Consider the following 20,142-nt stretch of genomic DNA (forward strand, 5'->3'; position numbering starts at 1 on the left):
TCTGTCCTTTAACTATATAGAAGTGTCTATTTGTACGTCTCTAAATGTTTTGACGAATTGAACAATGTGGAGCCTGTTGTAAACAAGTGTAATGCTTAATTGGGTGACGTCCACTCACAGTTAACAGTCTCTGTATTGAGTCTGTGCTTGAAATGTACTGTAATTCTGTGCAAACTGTTAATAAATATTTCAATCAATCAATCAAAGACATTACCATGCTAAACGTAGAGCTAATATGCAGTCTAGTGGGGCTGCTGTGAGGAGCACATGCAATTCATCCCCCGTCACGATGAATAACCCATTCTGAACGGGAACCCATTAATTGGTGTTAGCATCATGTTATGCTTTAGCTATTGAAAAATAGCAGATCTACAAGCTCATAGCGCGCCACCGAGTGGCGCGCTACGAGCTTGTAGGTCTGCTATTTTTGAAAAATCGAAGAACGACTGACATTTTTAGAATCTGATCTCAGGTAAGAAATGGGCTGATCAGACCAGTGTGTGTCCAGTTGGAAACCTCGTATGAATCTGATCTCAGGTCAGAATGGGTTAAAGAGAACGCCAGTCTACGCGTGTCACAGAGAGTGATACGCCTGCTGAATGATGTAACGTCGCACGATGACAGCCAGGCGCCGCCGCATGCGTTCCTCCTCCAACGCTTGGAAACAAACCGCCACGACGGCTGATGGCTTGTGACAGATGATAAACGTGCACTTGCTTTTCTTTCTTCACGCATGCCACAATTAACTGCCATACATAATGGAATATGAGCCTCGATCACTTCGTCTCAATATATCGGCATTGTTGACGGTGATAGGCGACAACTGGCGGCGTCTATAACGTCGTCACGTCTTTCTAAGCCGATTTGTAGGACGTGATGTTGAGCGTTTCGATAAGTAAGTATACACAGCTGCGGACAGTTGGTGGAAAGTAACTAAGTGCATGTACTTGAGTACATTTGAGCACATTTGAGGTACTTTTACTTTACTGTAGTATTTCCAATTCCTCTCTCAGAGGTAAATGCTGTACTTTTTTTAATCCACTAAATGTATTTTAAAAACTATAGCCTTTGAAGTTTTCGATTAACATTACAAAACGTGCATTAACCACTTTAGCCTTCGGGACATTTAAAAATAACAGATCTACAAGCTTGTAGATACCGAGTAGAAATGTGAATACTTCTTCCACCACTGACAGACGGATGGACGGACTGGCGCACACACGCGCACAGCACACACACGCACAGTCATAAGTGGCTCTAATCAGGCAATAATAACAAAGAATACAGAAACATGTCAAGAGCATTATACTCGGCACGTTTCGATTGGGGCTGGGGGGGGGGGGGGGGGGGGAACTAGTTTGATGTTCACCACAGATGCCCTGACTAATGACAGAAACTATTTTTACCCTGCAGAATGACGTGCGTCCGTGCGTGAGTGGTGTGTGTGTGCACGCGTGCGTGTGCGTGCGTGCACACACACACACGGACGCTGCTCAACAGTGCCATCCAGCGGTATTGGTGAGGTGTTGCAGCTGTCCGTGCTCAGACATACAGACTCTCTCTCTCCTTCTCTCTCTCTCTCTCTCTCTCTCTCGAAAATAATAATAATCATAACAAAAAATACAGAAACATGTCAAAAACATTAGTCGGCACGTTTCGATTGGGGCTGCGGACACACACACACACACACACACACACACACACACACACACACACACTAGTTTGATGTTCACCACAGATGCCCTGACTAATGACAGAATTATTATTACACCTATGGTATAGCGAACTGCAATAAACGTGGATAGGAGATAAGACATCTTAACTTTTAAGTATACGTACGCCCTATACTCAAGGATCAAGGACAGGCTATACCAGCTTAATGTACAGGTGAAGTCTACAAGTTGGCCGGAATCTTACGAGCTCACAAGACCACCAGTACTACTGCGACAGACCTGGTTCTGGTCTCGGCCTGGCGGAGGAGACCAGAATCACATAACCTTGTGGTAAAGTCTGTACAGTATACACTATAGTGTATGTTAGTACTGTATGTCAACCTGTCACAACATCACTAGCAGCTGTCTATAATAGGCTATATAGTATGTCTGTACTCAGTACCTTTAAATCAGCACTCAGACACACATCCTACAGTATGTAACGGTCGTCTAGGACAGTGGTTCTCAACGTTTTTGGCTGGGGACCAGTTTTGACCCCTTGGCTTAGATTAAGATTTTCTTCATAAAATTAATAAAATAAAATTGCATCACATTTTGTTTTAAATTCATGATTTTCTTAGATTTCTTTGGGTTATGTTTTTTTGAAAATGCCTTGAAATAATAATTAAAAACAAAATGTAGGAACCAAAAAAAAATAAAAGGGACCCATAAAAATGCCTGCCTTTGACCTTGCATCTTCTGTCTTTTGGTTTATGTGGGGGGAAACCCGACGAATATGTCTTCTCACGCCACGGGGGCCCTCGATTTGGTCTGCAGCTTATCAGTGTGCCCGGTTAGAATGATGGCGCCGTGCGTGTCTGCTTGACTTTGATAAAAGCAGAAAGAGACAAGAGTCTCCTGCCATCAAACACCGCAGGCTTATCTACCATGAAGCTTGTCTCGAGTGCATGGTCCGTCCCGGACTATAGTGGCCCTGAATCTATTTGTTTATGTCTTGGATTGCGAAGAAATAGGTAAATATAAGCAAACCACATTGACACGCTTAAGTGTTTTGTTTTGTTGAATTTCTTTTTTGTTAAAAAGGTTAACGCTCTATAATCCACCCATAATCGGTGCTATATAGAGCAGTGGTGTTCAACCCGTGGTCCGGGGACCATGCACCGGTGGTCCTTGAGGAGGTCCCAGGTGGTCCAAATGACTGCATTACTAAGTTCATTTACACTAAGTCTACACAATTATAGAATGTAAAAATGATTGTTATTTTGTCAGTATACTGCATGTATGGGACCGAGACATGGACCCTCACAGTACAGTTAAACAGGAAAAAGCCCTGGATGGAGTCTACACAAGAATGCTACGAATGGCACTATAGGTGTCACATGGACGGACCGCATCAGAAATGTGGACCTATATGGGGACCTACCGCGCGGGTCACGGACAAAGTCAGAGAGAGAAGGATGAGGCTGGATGGCAGGGCACTGCGTCAGGCACCCAGAACTTGAGGCAAGTAAATTGACCCTATGGGAGCCAACCCAGGGCAAAGCCAGGAGGGGAAAGAAGCGTACCACCTAATGTAGACGTGCTGCGGCGCGACAGCTTGGCTGACAACACGGCAGAGCTCAAGAACCTGATGTTGGATAGGAAATTGTGGAGGGCAGCGATCCAGGAATCCCGAGTTGGTGTTGGCTATAGACCTCACTCTCGCAGCAACTAACTGACTGTTATTTTGATCAACGTTGCCTGTTACCACCTCCTATGGTATCAATACAGCATGGCATTGTGCACACGGTTATAAATATTCTTTATAGTTTGGGTCTGAGAGGCAAAATCTCCTCGAATGGTTGGTCCGTGGCTCAAATTCTGAATAAATAATGGGCCTCGATATGAAGGTTGAAAACCACTGTGAGTGGTCGTGCAATAACGCAGGTTATTGCACATATAACGCAGATCCATCCATGTGTCTCCGGCGCCTTAATAAATAGAACACCATGTGCATCTTTTACAGGTCTGTTATATCAAGTATCGAGTATCCAAATGCATGCAGAGATTACTCTGTATTAGGTATTATACCTGCCTGTGGCCAGATGACAAGAATCTCGTCATTCTTTGACTTCTATTAATCCAGAATTAATCAGAATACTGATCCTTATGTTACACAAAATATATCCAAAAGTCAGAGATCTTTTTGTGCACAGCTGCCATTCTGGGACCTTACCATTAGCTTTAGAAACGGGTAGATTCATTGGTACTCCTGAGGAGGACAGAGTCTGTCTAGTGTGTGATTTAAAATGAATTGAAAATGAAATTCATCTTTTGTTCTACTGCCCATTATATGAAGAATTAAGACATGTATTCTTTTGTAAAATGACAACCATCTGTGCTGACTTTTTCTGGTTGGAGGACTGTGTAAAAAAAAAAAAAAAACATTAACAAAACATATCTGTTTATTGTACACAATGCAATATTGAATGCAATGATATGGTGTGTCCTGTAAGTCCATGTGGGCTGGGCGCCTTGGTGACACAAAAATAAAGAAATCTATCCATCTATCTACTCTTATATTTACCGTATTTTGGTTTCACCATCAGTAAGGCAACACTCGATGTCACACCGGGGGGGTGTGACCACATTGAGTACTGTATGCACTATATGCGCTCGGTGCGTGATCTTTTGGGTCATTTCTCTCTGAATTGAGGCTCAGACTAGTTTAGAGTCCCCAGAAAAATGTGTTAATGTAGTATCACAATACTTTGTCCATTTATATGCTGGCTATTCAAAAATAGCAGAACTTGTACTGTACTTGTACATCTACTATTTGAGTGAAAATGTAAATAATATTTGGATCAAACTTTTAATGCATGTTTTGTAGCCAATAATAATCAAAATCTACAAAGTAACTAAAGTTTACAAATAATTGTAGTAGAGTAAAAGTACAGTACAGAAAATTGGAATTACTCCAGTAAAGTAAAAAAAACAAATCCTCAAAATTGTACAGTACTTGAGTAAATGTAATTATTAAAGTATAGTACTTATTCAAACTGACTGTTACCAGGCTACTGAATATTTACGCAATGCTGCCCCGGACAAAATCCTTCTGGTCTCTGCCAGTCAGCCATCCGTGCAAGGAGAATGAAACAGGATTAAACAAGTTCATCTTGTCCTCATCACACATTATCTTAAGATGTAATGGACAGAATCACCAAAGGCAGAGGAGCAGACGTTGAGCGAAGGCTTTTCGAAAGCGAAGGCAGTTCTCACGTGGGCAAACTGCCAAAAACTAAATCGTTGCCAAAGTTGTCTTGACCCGACCTCACCCGCTAATGCCAGAGCAGAACCTTGGCCAAGTAGTCGTACTCTTGACAAGAGGGCTAGGCCTTGTTTTATCGCAGGCTATAAAAGTACAACATCTGGATTAGTGGATTTTTTGCAGCAAACATAGCATCCATCCGTCAAATAAATGTTTGTTCCATTAACCTTGCAAAGTGATCTCTTGAAATCACGCTTTAACCCATTCTGAACGGGAACCCGTTTTGGTGTTGGCATCATGTTATGCTTTAGCTATTGAAAAATAGCAGATCTACAAGCTCATAGCGCGCTACCGAGTGGCGCGCTACGAGCTTGTAGGTCTGCTATTTTTTGAAAAATCGAAGAACGACTGACATTTTTAGAATCTGATCTCAGGTCAGAATGGGTTCATCAGAGCAGTGTGTGTCCCGTGGAAACCTCGTATGAATCTGATCTCAGGTCAGAATGGGTTAATATTTCCCTGGCTGCTTTTCGTGCTCAACGAGGTTGAACTGGGTCCAAAACAACACTGAAAATGATGTTGTCAACAGTAATGCTTCCATGTCGCCCCAATTACCCCAACTGGTTAGTTTAGTGCCCAGGTTTTACAAAGTGCAAATCCCCCGAGCTGCCAGGGAGCGACAGAAGGTCAATTGGAAATCTCAATAAATGGTTGGACTCTCTGTCTGTCTGTCTGTCTGTCTGTGTGTGCCCCCCACATAACCTCGAGAACCGCCTGACCGATCCATTTTCAATATGACCGTGTGTGTGTGTGTGCCAGAGGACCCGAGGGAGCGATGTGCTGAGTGGGAAGTCAGTCCAATTGCCAGTTGACCAGAAATATCTATAAATATCGTTCCGTTTCCCTTTTGGTTTTATGCCCATATGGAGATAGATCTGTCTGTCTGTCTGTCTGTCTGTCCAGATGTACGTACACACAGAGACTTTTATAGATAGATGTTGATGCCAATGCCTGTAACTTTGGAATATTTTACTTGCTGTATAACTGAGCATTCCTACATTGTGGTGTTTATTTACTTAAGTAAAACACCCCAGCACAGCTCACACAGTTTGCAAAGGCAAATTACACAGTTGGTTGGTCATATCATGAGCGAATGCAGCAGATGGGGGATGCATGTATGAGTGGGATATAATGGCGGCAACAGTGCCGCTAAGAGTCTCTTGATACAATGAAAGCACATCGTGGAAAATAAATTCACAAATGATTTCTCTCGATGCCTGTGAGCTCAGCATTCACACATTCACACAAATTGCTCACGGTGTTTTTTTTACTTGGCTTGATTTTTGACAGCACAATTTGATGTAGTTGTAACTCGTAGAGAAGCACAATATAATCGGCCATAACAATACCATATCGGAATCGGATCGGTCTCAAAATAAAGCAGATTATTTTCATCAATATTGCATGACGCAATAATGGCTAAATTATACATTTAATTTGTGTACTCATTTCATTCTGTAGTCATTCAGTAGTGAAGACACTTGCAAATAAAAGTATATTATCTGAAAAGTATTATTGACTGATTGAATACTTTATTAACAGGCATATAGGGCTTGTTTCCATTGTGGTTCAGAATCGGTATCGGCAGATATGTTTTAGTTTTAGTCATAGTCTTTTGAAAATTATAGTCTAGTTTTAGTCGACCAAATATCGTCGTAATATCAAAGATTTTACAGTTACTTTTGTTGACGAAAATGTATTTTGGCAGGCCTTGATGGCGTCGTGACTCATAAGAGCTGATTTTTACACTTTCACACCGATCTACAAGCTCACAACGTAAACAACGGTTTACAACAAAATAGAAAATAAACTAGGAACTGCGTAAAGGCTTGATGTATAATCTAAGTATAATATAATGGATAAAAGTGGTTAAACTAATTGTGATGCTACAGTATACTACTTTTGTTGATGTTGGATGACACAGAAGGGTTCATCATCATCATTTCTCGACCGGGGTCGAGATCATGGATTTCACAATGCCACGCCAGACTTTCCGGTCCTTCATTGCCACCCCCAGTTCCTGCTTAGCTTACTGATGCATGTGTCCCTATAGCGATGACATCAGGGAACGACAGTTTTCTACCTCTGGTCTGCTTTGAGGCAGGACTCCAGAGAAAAAGAGAAGATATAACCTCATTGTAGCAGTGGCCGGCAAACTGTGTTCTTCTGGATCGGACTAGTGAAGAAACACGGGGAAGGTTGCTGTATATTAGATTAGTCGATGGGTGGCTCTTCCAAGACAGATGTTGCACTCTCATTAGAAGGCGGGTGTAAGTGCCATCCAACCGTTTCTCTAGTTTCTTTGAAAGTGTCCATGTCTCGGAGCCATAGAGTATAGAATCGGCTCAACGGTCGTCCTAAATATTTTTTAACATCTTACTAAGCTGGGATGACCAGATCTTATGCATGTCATTGCAGGCTGACCATACCCTTCCTAGAAAGTCCTTTTAGGAAAGAAGATATACAGTATATGAACCCAAATACTTCGTAGCCATCGACACATCGTCATCACAGAAGGGTTAGGTGAATATTGAGGAATCAACCGGCAGAATAATGCATGAATCTCTCAGACATCTTCTCTCTCCAGCCTTAACGTTCTGAGGTTTGACAGATATGCTTGTGGAGTGCCAAATCGTTTCACAGCCCGAGGACATAAGTGCAGAATGTTAGGCCCACCTCCAGCTCGACATCAGATATATCTCTATTACATTCGTGGCTCGCAAACTGCTTTAGAAGAATGCAAAAAACTAAACCCCTTTCTGCTCTGTTCGCTATTATGCGAGAGGGAAAGTTTGAAGTTATAGCGAGGTGAAAAAATAAAGGAGGGCGCTTGTAAATGAGGATATCTAAATTGTGTTTCGTTTGATTTATGGGGTCGCGCTACACAATCTGTAATTCCTTTTAGATTCCACTGGAGACCGTGTATGATTTATACGTTTAAGAAATTTATATTTAAGACTAGAGACTGCCGCTGTAACTGAGTGAGGCTATTAGCAGTAGTGGGAGAGGTAATCTGATTTTTATTGCTTGAGTAAAAGTAGCAACAACGCAATATCAAAATACTCCGTTACTGGTAAGAGCCCTGCATTCAAAACTTCAGTTGAGTAGAAGTAAAAAATGCCATTCCTTCATGGGGTGAAAACAACACAGCTTACCACTGTAATTGCATAGGGAACCTACACATTGTTACATTGTTTTTCTTTTCATCATAGCATTGCAACAACCACTGATCTTGTGAAAAATGAAAAAGGGACCACCCATTGGCACCAAAGATTCTAAACCTTTGGCGATTTGGTCAATATAATCACTAGGAATAACAAGGAATCATGTGACATTGATCCCCTTCACCTATTCACTCATTCTAGGGGCATCCGACATTAGGACGGTACCCCCCCCCCCCCCCCCGAACCTCAAATGACGTCACATTGTAGGCTCTACAGCGCCGAACCGACTTTTATTCGGCTCTAAAATAGGAGTATGAATCGCGCCTAAGACATGACGTAATGTGTAGCAAGAAGAATAGTGGATCCGAGCCTCTGCCCAATTACCTAAAACCTAATAGCTTCCCCAAGCCAAGGGGGAATTTCCCTTTAGGTTAGTGGTTAAGGTGTTGGCTTTTCACAGGGAGACCCGGGTTCGATATCCGGGCGTTACACAATTAAGCTCTGGTTTCAAGCTTGCAGTGCTCGTGACCGAAAAGAGCAACTTTATGTCCCCCCCCAACCCCGGGACTAAACTAGTTGAAAACAGCTGATTTACAAGCTCACAAAGTGTCGGACAGAGAGCTATTTTCAGTACCTCTTTATTCTTGGAGACAATAAAGAAATGCACAAAATTTACTCTACATAAAAATGGGTCTGTGACCCATAAATGACCCACTATTTTGGTCACACTGTGTACCTGATACATGAGTGGTTCCCAAACCTTTTAGCTAAAGACCCAAAAAGAGAAATTAGACTGTTGACCGGGACCCAAACTAGACTCTGACTCTACAGATCTAGACTCTACAATCTCCACGTTATAAGCTTGTAGATCGGTTATTTTCACTACTTCATAAACGTTTTATTATTAGTAGTAGTAGTAGTATTATTATTATAATGATTTATGGAAATTATTCGATTTCTTTAAAAATATGTTTTGAAGTTGTGACTTTTTTCCGCCTGACCTCAAAATTAAAAAAAAAATCTTCTAAATCCTGACAGTTTGCGCCACATTTTCATGATTCTTTCAAAAATAGCTAAAGCATAACATAATGCTAACACCAAAAGGGGTTCCCGCCCCAAAATGGGTTAAACTAATCATGAAACATGGGTCCGACTCCCGACCCACTCCTTGGGGAAACTGCACGAATTGTGTGAAGTCATGCAAGGACTGACATGGCGACAGCTGCGATGACGTTGAGTATTTTATAGCTCACACGTCTTGGGTTTCCTCCAATGAGCCTCCGACCACTGAATAAAAAGTAACCCAACCCAACCCGACCGACCACAGGCTATTTTAAGCAGGGCCGGGTCGAATTACTGTGAAATGTGCTCAGTTTACTGAGTACACATTAGATGATGGCGGTTGTGGTTCATTGGATTAGAGCGCGGTTACTTGGTTCTCAAGCCTTTTGGACCACCATAAAGGTGTTGTTTTCGTCGACTAAAACTAAGACGAATGTCCGTCGACTACCATTTTTCACTGACGAAAACTAAATGGAGACTAAATGAAAACTAAGCTATGATGACTAAAACTAAGACTAAATGTATTGACAATTTCGTCAACAGGTAGAAAAACTAGACTAAAATGTTAGGAAGGGACTAGTGGACAAGAGATCCAGTATAAGTCATTTTACACTTGGTTGCATGCTGAAAATAGCAGATCTACAGATCTACTGTTGACAACAAGTGTGCTTGTAGATCTGCTATTTTCAGCTAGTGTAAAATCAGTCATTACGACAGCATCAAGGCCCGCCAAAATACATTTTAGTCGACTAAATCAGCTGTATATTTAGTCGACTAAAACTAGACTAACACTAAGACATTCCTGGTGACTAAAATGTGACTAAAACTAAAAGGAAGTTTTCCTTTTAGTTCAAATTCAAAAGACTATATATGACTAAAACTAAAATCTAAAATCGCTGCCAAAAACAACACTGCTCTGCACTGCTGCGTTTTTCGGATTCTTAGCAGCGTTTTTCCGTCGGTTTTCCGAAAAACACGTCCAGTCTGCAAGGACCACAACTCTGAGAGTGTTGGGGGGGGGTCAGACTGAGGTCTGGCTGGCTGGGCAGCGGTGGCAAAAGTACTCACACTTTTTACTAAAAGTTAAAGTATCAATAGTGCAATATAGAAAAGTCCAGAATTCGAAATGTACTAGAGTAAAAAGTAAAACAGTATTGGTATCAACAACATGTAATACAAAGGGAAAAAAATAAGTCATTATGCAAAAGGTTTCAAATGTAGGCATTTAAAAAAGCATTTATGTTTTGTAGAAGTAATTGTAACAAAAGTTTTCAAATAGTGGAGTAAAAGCACAATATTGGGATCCAAGACGTAGTGGAGTATAGGCCTATCAGTAAAAGTATTGGAAATAGTCAAACTACAGGTAACTCACAATGTTACTTAAGTATACAGTACTTGAGTAAATGTACTTAAATTACTTTCCACCACTGGTCTGGCCGGGGTCTCGATTGGGTAAAGCAGAGGTGTTCAACAGATTTTGACCCAGGGACCACCAACCTGACCCGCAACCTGGGAACTGGGAAGTGGGAACCACTACTATTGTGTAGGGTGGGCAGGGCTGGTTCGCAGCATGTGCAGGGAAGCCCCCGCCCCCCCCCCCCCCCCCCCCCCATTAGGGGTCTGCCCCACACTGAGGGTCCTCCATAAATCAAAACAGGAAAGGGCGCACACCAGTGTTGGTGAGGTGCTGGCCTAAGGCAATAAACGAGTAAAAATTAGAAAAGGGCTGCACACTCGTATATAGCCACGATGCTGTATATTTATTTACAAGAATCCAACCTCCAATAGGTCCTAAATCAACACATCTGTCTGTTGAAATAAATGAGGTCAGGACAGTTACATAACTGTTGCAAATTGTCCATGATTGGTTTTGTCACTTTTGCTACTGTGACAAAACAAAACAAGTCACGGAACGCAGCGAATCAGGCTGGAAACCAGGCTACAAAACCTCTAGCTCGAAAGGAAATGGCAAATTCAGCCATACGTTCATTGAAGTAGTCAAGAGCCACATACTGTACACATACTGAACACATCACTGCACGTTGTATGCTGCAGTCGGTTGGTTCTCATTGGCATCTCGCAGGCTGCAGCATTGGCATATTTTCATTTATAAAGCCATTCTGGGTGACCTGCCGTCTTACATTTCATCCAAATTTGACTTGGTCCAAGATGGTTTACTGGTTAAATAAAAAATACTGTTCCCCGTAACTTACAATTAACTCACATTCACCTTCACATTCACCTTCAACGGCAAATATAACAACATACAAACTGTAGCATTCAATTCCAAAGACAGAAATAGTTACTGAATGTCAGAACTTTGCCATGCAGACATTGGGTCTCAAAATGACAGTAATACTACATCCGCTTGAATCACACTAGTAAACACAGTACAGTACACAGCAAGCATACACACAGCATACAACACAAGCAGCAGCAGCAAAGAAGCAATTTCTTTAGACCTGTCTGAACTGAGCGGCACTGTTTGTGTATGTGTGCGCGTGCGTGTGCGTGTGTGTGTCCCAAACATAGGGACGGGCGGACAGACAGACAGACAGACAGACAGACATATAGCGGTTAGTTGGTATAGCCTGGCTAATAAGCCAGACCGAATCAGCCGTTGGCTTGTGTGATATTAGTCTGGCTTATTAGCCAGTCTAGTTAGTTGGAGTGGTTAGGCACCGCTCAAAAAGGTTCCTACCTTGTGCCATCTTCTATACTTGACTTCATCAGTTGTGTACAGTGTAAGCGATGTCCAGGCCGGGTCAAGCTGTGAAACCCATGGATAGAGACTTCATGATGAGCCCTCCAGCGGCGTCTCCAGTCATGTCCATCCTCCATATATCTGGCCAGTACTTTCCTCCCAGTATCAATGGCACCGACCAGCCTCATTCCCCTTGCTGGCATCTTCTCACTCAGCCTTGTTTGTTTAGTACTGCACATAGCATTCTGGTGTAGTAAAGTTTACAGTAGGGCAGGGCACACAGGCTCTAGGATACAGCACTCACAGCATGTCACAGGAGAATTAACAGACTCGGGGTCAGGGCTGAGAAGAAGCTGAGCTTGGGGGTCTGGGATCATCACCCTGGCTTGTGTACCTGTGGAGCAGGTTGAGAGAGAGAGAGACACCATAAGCTTTGAGTACAAGTACGGTAGAAAGAAGAAAGTGAGCTGCAAGAGCAGTATGTTTGTCTGCTGTTGCTTGTTGCGAGTGACAGACAGGGTACAGTCAGAGTAACAGTTATATGTGGCTCTTGGGCAGCTCAATTTCTTAATTATTTCTACCTTAAAGCTTATGGTGTCATTCCCCTTGCTGCCATCTTCTCACTCAGCCTTGGATGTTTAGTAACTGCACATAGCATTCTGGTGTAGTATAGGCCTTCACTACATTTATATTATATCCTGTCACAACACAATTAAGTCCTAGTGCTACTGGTTTTTATTTAGCCAGTATAAAAACACATTGAGACTGCGTCTCTTTTACAAGTGGGAACTGGCCAAAGAAGTTCAGCTACATTTTGTTTGTTCATATCACCCATCCCATCCTCTCTCTCTCTCTCTCTCTCTCTGTCTCTCTCTCTCTCTCTCTCTCTCTCTCTCTCTCACGCACGCGCGCACGTTAATGTTTAGCATTGGTAGCTATAAACTCACCTGCAGAATAAAAATCACATTAACTTCTATTTGAAACTGTCACACACTTGGCACTTCTCTTCCTAACAACCCAGACAACTCCACTCAACTTCCATGAGGTGTAAAAGTCACATAATGCGTTGTTTATTTATAGCCTATCACTCGTGTTACTAATACTATACCTCATGTCTTTGTTTGTTTGTAGCATATTGTGGAGGGGAGAGGGGGCGTGGCTACCGGAGGATAGCCTACTGTAGTCAGGGAGTACTTGGTTGAGGGAACATAGGGCTGAGGGAACATAGGGCTGACTGAGGGAACATAAGGTAAAGGTCCCAAAGGGAAGGTACGGTCCCCTTTCTAGGACAGGTCAACGCTTTTCATGTCAAGGTTCATTATTTATTCTGCATTTAAGCAACGGACCAACATGACATTTAGCCTCTCAGCCTCAGACCCAAAACTTGTCATAGAATATGTTGGTACAGTACAGGAGAGATTACAGGCAAGCTAGCTTTTCTTCTACATTCTTTAATTGTACACTTCTTATAAATTAAGTGACGCAGATGTTTAACAATAATTTAACTCTTGTTAAATGCATCAAACCTACGTTTTTTTTTACCCCAGGGGTTAACTGGGGACAGGGAGGAACTCCTTATATGGTCACTCTATATTAGGGAGGATTATCACAACAAAACAAAAAAATAAGTGATATTTGAATTAAGTGAAATCACTGAATATACCTTTAACACAACTCTTCTCTTTAGAGTACACAACCTTTTCAGATGATGTCCGTGGCCAAATAAATATTATTAGAAATAAGTATTGTGAAAAACTTTGAGAAAAACCGGAGTAAAGGAAAACAAAGGCTCCTTTTCTACCGGGATTGAACTGGTTCAGTTATTTGCCTAATATTGAACCAGTTCAGAGTGTTTCCACTGAAAATGAAATGCATCATGGTTCTGTGAAAGGTTTCAAGAATCTAGAACGGAACCAGGTCTAGAACCAACGTTATTTTGGTGGAAAAGAGGCCATGTGCATATACTGTCCTGCTGCTGAGCTCGTGCATGGGCGTGGGTTTTTTGGAAATATTAAAACAAAGCAATCGAATAAAAAATCGAATCAAGCTATCCTTGATAATGTGACTATAGGCCTATAATCTAATTACATGGTTGTTTTCCCCCTGTTGTAACCTGGTCTGTTTATAGTAATTTTTTACATAATATATACAGATTGCATTTAGTCAGTTTGTTCCCCCACCCTGATTTTAAAGTATTATTTTTGACATAATTATAATCCTACGCCCTATAAGCCCTTGTGTCAAGTCATGATGAATTGAACATGGTGGGCCCTATTGTAAACAAGTGTAATACTTTTTGTTGTCGTCCACAGTTAACAGTTTTGTATTGAGTTGTGCTTGAAATGTACTGTAATTCTCCAATCTGTTAATACATTCATCAATCAATCAATCAAACTGTCAAACATGACAGAGAGGGGGGAGAAGGAGCAGAGACGGCCGCGCCCCTCCCCCGACACGCCATTGGCCAAGCTTCGCGACAGAACTGCGTTCCCATTGGCTGCATTTTTGTCAACAGAGGGTGCCGTGCCGCTTGTCTTCCGGGTTGGACGGTTGGTTGGTTGTTGTGTTGGCTGTTACTGTACTCTGTAGCAGCCCCAGACAGACAGAGGGGAGAGCGCTGGGTGAGGCTCTCCATGGACGGACACTGAATGACCGATAGGACCACCGGACAACAACAATGGAGGTTAGGAACGGACACAACCAGGACTCTCATCATCCCACTACGACCCCTGTGAGACCGCGTTTAGTTTAGTGATATACCGTAGCTTCTAAAACCTTCACAACAACCCGAACCACACATATGGGACAGAATGCTGTTAAACTGAACGGAGGAGGGTTGCTAGCCGCTAGCTTTAGCCTGCTAAAGGTTCGCATTGGTCTCTACAGTGTGTACACCTGTCACCATTAGCCTACCGTTGCTTGTTTACTTTTATGTGTTGCGTAATGGCGCTTTCTGATTGATTGGATACTTTTTGAACAGTTTGCAGGAGAGGAAAAAAAGCACAGGAAAGTACAGTTCAATACAAGCTCTGCTAAGAGGATTTAAAACACAAGAAAGCATATATTGGCTGTCTTTGTTCCCATTGGGGTCCTTCTTACTCAATCAGTCCATCGATATATCTAATGGTGTTTTAAGTGAACGAGGCGGAAGTAAATAACTTAACCCCGTCCCAAAAGAGGAACCTAGCTGCTACAGTACTGAGCTATAGCCCTGGGTCCAAGTCAGAACCAAAGCCTGATGCTGAGTGTGCTAAAAAAAACAAAAACAAGCCAAGACAAAGACACATGAACTGAAAGCTGCCTCTGCTCCTGTCACTGCTGCCAAAAAAGTATCATATTCCCTTTGCAAAACTGGTTATTTATTATTGGTGTCATGGTGGATTGTCAGTCCTCAACATAGTGAACTTGAACTATAACTTATCGTCCTACGTGCAGGAGATAGGAGGATAAAAACAAAGAAACCCCCATCCCTAAAAAGAAAAGAAGCCAAAAACAAGACAAAACAAACAGAAACAACATGGCCTCGTCCAAAGCAAAGGTCGGCTTGAACAACGAGCTGAACGGTGTGAAGGATGGAAGGACCAACGCCGCCAACTCTTCCTCTGTGGTGTCCTCCTGCTCCCCTGGGGAAGAAACGCCACCCAACAGCCGCACCTACTGTCTGGATGACCTGGACAACATCGCCACAGTGGGTGAGTTAATCCTTCCTTCCGGGGGCATCGATCATCCCTATGCCAGGTTCTATGTTCCCCCAGGTTCTAGCATGTGCTCACAGCGGTTGACAGTTTGACACTCTCAGGGCACTTGCCCGTCAGGCAAGTACAGGTCATGCCCACTTGCCCGAAAAGTTAATTGTCCATTCTAAAATGATAGGTAAAATTTCAATTTAACACAAACAAAATTCTGGGTCTTTGATAAAAAAAAAATCATACCTCGATATGACTATGGGTTCACACTTGTTCACACTGGCCACATTCAGGTGTTTAGACAGATATCATCTCGTGTTGTGTTTCTTGATGGTTGCCCGGTCTGCCGGGGTCCGCGACCTGAAAGCAAACTCGCCACAGTGGGTGAGTTAGTTGTTTCCGGGTGTCGTCCCCATGTTCCCCCAGGTTCTATGTTTCCCCGGGCAGGGGTCGGACTCGTCGTCACCATGCTGGCTTGTGGTGGATTTCACAATTACATTTTGGACATTCAAAATGAGAGGACAATATTATAATATGCCACGGACGGACACAATTGTCCGTGTATACAGACATATTGATGTCCGTTCTATGTGCTACGGGTCTTATGTTCCCCGGGATCTATGTTCCCCACTTACTGTACCTTCTTAGGGGTTAGGGTTAGCAGCCGGGGAACATCACTACGCTCCCTTTCATTTCAGTGGTTCTCGAAGTGGCGTTCGGACTTCGGAGACCCCACAAGGGTCCTTGAGGGGGTCCCAGGGTGTCAGTCCCCAGGTAAATGATTGCTAGTAACTCTTGAGAGTGTACAACTGGACCTTACGGACCTTACAGGTCTCTAAGGGTCCATTTGGTACGGTTCCATGTGTACAGGGGGTCCGTGGCCTAAATGTAAAGTTTTCCATGTGTTATTGGGGTCCGGGGCATAAATCTAAAGTTTTTAGAGCCACTGTATTCAAATGTAAAGGCCATGGCCTCTGGAGATGTGGGTCACGTCACGTAATCTCGCTCTGGTGAGAGGCTATTACACTAATTGTATAGCTGTTTCATATCTTGTTTTTCTCCCACAATCACAAAGGCTAATTTGACCTTTGGGATACACAAATAAGTCTGTGAAAAACCAAAAGTATGCTGCCGGTAGTTACTGAACTTTGGGTGAGAGGCAAAAAACGATACATTATCATGCTCACAGACAGAATGCCATCTTTATCACTGATCAATCCGTGTCTCTGCAACAAGGTCAAAACTATGTCAATAGTTTTGGACGATCAGTGAGATCAGTGCTCTGTTCTGGCTTCTGGGCCTTGACAGCAGCAAGCCCATTAGATAGCGATAGCTTTTCCAAAAACTGTTTTCTAATAATATTTTGACTTTGAGTCTTTGCCACATGGAGGGAAGGATAGAGGGCTCGTCTGAGGACGACCTAGAGAGACATGATGATGAGATTAGCTCAAGAAAAGTCTCCCGTTTTGGCCATCGTGTAATCGGCCTGATAAGTGTCAAAGATACAGAGGGCAACTTTACAGGTCAGTATCCCCAAAATAATCATATTTGAACTGGGGACCACCGCCAAAATCATATTTAAACTGGGGTCCCCACAAAAAAATTATAAATAAATAATCATATTTTAACTGGGGACCCCCTCACCCTGATGAGCACTACAGGATTGTAGGAGTTGAGGCATTCAATTTTGTTCTGACTCGGTCGTTCCACAGATAACCTTTGTGAAAATTAGCAGATCTACAAGCTTGTTGTGAGCTTGTATATCTGCTATTTGAGATATATATATATAATATGAATAAATATTCTTTATGGGTCGTTCAAAAACAAGTTTAGATGCGTGCATGCGTGTTGGGTGTGCCCACATCTAAGTGTAGTAATGCGTGAATGAAGGATGAAATTATGTGACCTTGTTGGTAACAAAAATCTTTCTTGGAAAATACTAGGAGGAAACTACTGATACTGTATGACGTTGAAGGGCAGTTGTTGCATATACTCGCCTATAACTGAACATGAAGGGCAGGCCCACAATTGCCCTGTGTATGCAGTGATCTTGTGATCTGTTCGTTGCCAGTAGGCTAACAAATCAAAATTTCAAAGGCACTCAGGATGGAAATCATGGACACGCTGGACTGTAAAAGCATGGCGATGATCAGGGAACATTTCTTAGCCAGACAAACATGGAAAGCTCCTCTGTTTGTTTGTTTACTGCTTGACACAAGTTAATTATACCCTATGTATTTTTGTTGACCTGCGTCCCACATGTTTTTATTTTCTTCTTCTCCCTCGACACTAAATGTCTTTTGCCAAAAATAACGTGCCGCGTTGTGAACTTGTAGATCTATTTTCGCAGAATGTTCAATGCAGAATACACTAGGGGGAGGTTCATATGGTTAATTAAAGGCTGCATGAATTCTCATGCATCGTGAAAGCACGTTATAAATAAATGGGTCATAAACGTCGACAGTGTACATGTTTATGTGTTTGATGATGGAGTTCTATTGCATAGGACTATTAGGACAGGACGCCCCGATAACATTTCCTTCATATCCATTTTCTCTGTTGCATAAACTCTGACCTTCCATGTGAATTTCCACACAGTGGGTGTGGTATAAATGAAACAAGCAGATAAAGGCTGAAGTGGTCCAAGTTAAACTATGCAAATCTGAAATTGGGATATACAAATCCCAGTCCGACGATACGCAAGCTTTGGAGCTCAAAGCATTTGGGCTCAGCCAGTCCTCTTGACACTTTTCCGGCCCGACTTTGTAATGCCTTTAAACTAGCCCTCCCCCCCACCCATTGTTAATATCAAGGCCTTTTTGACAGCGGCCGAGATGCTTTGCTTTGTCTGTAGTGGATTTAGTATGGGGAAGATTGAAACAGATTTGTTGCCTTGATGAAGACAGATTTCACCTTTAGCATTATATACAGTATATACTATATATATTTCATAAACTTTTCTTTCTGAAGATTTGAAGTTCTTCCAGGTGACCTATTAATAGAAAAGATAATGTGTAATAATATACACAACGCTGAAGATGGAGCTGTCGATGACGCAACGCAATTTGTGTGTGTGTGTGGGGGGGGGGTCCTTGCTTCATCTCTCTTTCTCAGCTAAGAGGTCCTCGGCCCCTGAACGTGAACGTCCCTGGATTAGAGCATACGGGAGGAGTTTCTCTACTCGATTAATTATATAATAAAGTTGTAATGACGTTAGCCGCCATGCAGAATGCTGATGGCTTCTTCTCGCAAACGACTTTCCGCCTCTCTGACAGGGAAGACTGAAATGAGGACAGTCCATCCAGGTACGGATCATAGGTCACACAGGGGTCAACGCTGATGGAGCTGGATGGGAGGAGGTGCTTTTTTAAAAGAATGCTGCTCTCTCTCATTCCACAAGAAGAGTGATCCCTTCTCAATCTAGCTGATTGCTTTTTGAAAGCGTTGGCATGTGAGGGGGAAGAGGAGAGGGTCCAGATCTGCTGCCTGCCTGGCCTGGCCTGCATCTCGGAGGAAGCCCCGTATCAGTTTCCCATTCTATGTTTATCCTAAAAGCATATTGGGAGCCCGGGCCAAAAAGAGGAGACTTCAGTTCAGCGGCCCAATTAAACATTCATTAGCTCACTCATGCCCTCGGGCTCCATCTACCTGGCCGGCGTCGGCCTCGCTCCCACTTCTGCTTTAGAAACAACCCAGTTTTGCATTTAGTGGAAGGGAGGCTCTGCTCTCACGTTGGCTCTCATACTGTGTGTCCTACCGCAGTGGTTGGTTATCGTACTGTTTGTGTCCTACTGCAGTGGTTGGTTATCATACTGTTTGTGTCCTACCGCAGTGGTTGGTTATCATACTGTTTGTGTCCTACCGCAGTGGTTGGTTATCATACTGTTTGTGTCCTACTGCAGTGGTTGGTTATCATACTGTTTGTGTCCTACTGCAGTGGTTTGGTTATCGTACTGTTTGTGTCCTACTGCAGTGGTTGGTTATCATACTGTTTGTGTCCTACCGCAGTGGTTGGTTATCGTACTGTTTGTGTCCTACTGCAGTGGTTGGTTATCATACTGTTTGTGTCCTACTGCAGTGGTTGGTTATCATACTGTTTGTGTCCTACTGCAGTGGTTGGTTATCATACTGTTTGTGTCCTACTGCAGTGGTTGGTTATCATACTGTTTGTGTCCTACTGCAGTGGTTGGTTATCATACTGTTTGTGTCCTAATGCAGTGGTTGGTTATCATACTGTTTGTGTCCTACTGCAGTGGTTGGTTATCATACTGTTTGTGTCCTACTGCAGTGGTTGGTTATCATACTGTTTGTGTCCTACTGCAGTGGTTGGTTATCATACTGTTTGTGTCCTACCGCAGTGGTTGGTTATCAAAATGTTTGTGTCCTACTGCAGTGGTTGGTTATCATACTGTTTGTGTCCTACTGCAGTGGTTGGTTATCATACTGTGTGTCCTACTGCAGTGGTTGGTTATCATACTGTTTGTCCTACTGCAGTGGTTGGTTATCGTACTGTTTGTGTCCTACTGCAGTGGTTGGTTATCGTACT

The 20,142-nt window shown here is 42.8% G+C and overlaps 2 protein-coding genes across 2 annotated transcripts in view; one reads left to right on the plus strand and one right to left on the minus strand.

The window, feature by feature from the left end:
* Nucleotides 1-5,335: 5,335 nt before the first annotated feature.
* The window catches only part of LOC308311680 (uncharacterized protein), a 200,881-nt gene continuing 186,074 nt past the window's right edge, over nt 5,336-20,142 (minus strand). Inside the window, exon 6 of the mRNA XM_080758470.1 lies at nt 5,336-5,439. The gene's annotated coding sequence lies outside the window, so the exon portion shown is untranslated. The remainder of the gene's footprint in view (nt 5,440-20,142) is intronic.
* The window catches only part of prkx (protein kinase X-linked), a 58,580-nt gene continuing 52,939 nt past the window's right edge, over nt 14,502-20,142 (plus strand). Inside the window, exons 1-2 of the mRNA XM_080758273.1 lie at nt 14,502-14,593; nt 15,346-15,602. Of these exons, the coding sequence (XP_080614399.1) occupies nt 15,428-15,602 (175 nt within the window). The 5' untranslated portion in view covers nt 14,502-14,593; nt 15,346-15,427. The remainder of the gene's footprint in view (nt 14,594-15,345; nt 15,603-20,142) is intronic.

Source organism: Protomyctophum bolini, assembly GCF_963924005.1.
Source record: "Protomyctophum bolini genome assembly, chromosome: 24".
Classification (NCBI taxonomy): Eukaryota; Metazoa; Chordata; class Actinopteri; order Myctophiformes; family Myctophidae; genus Protomyctophum; species Protomyctophum bolini.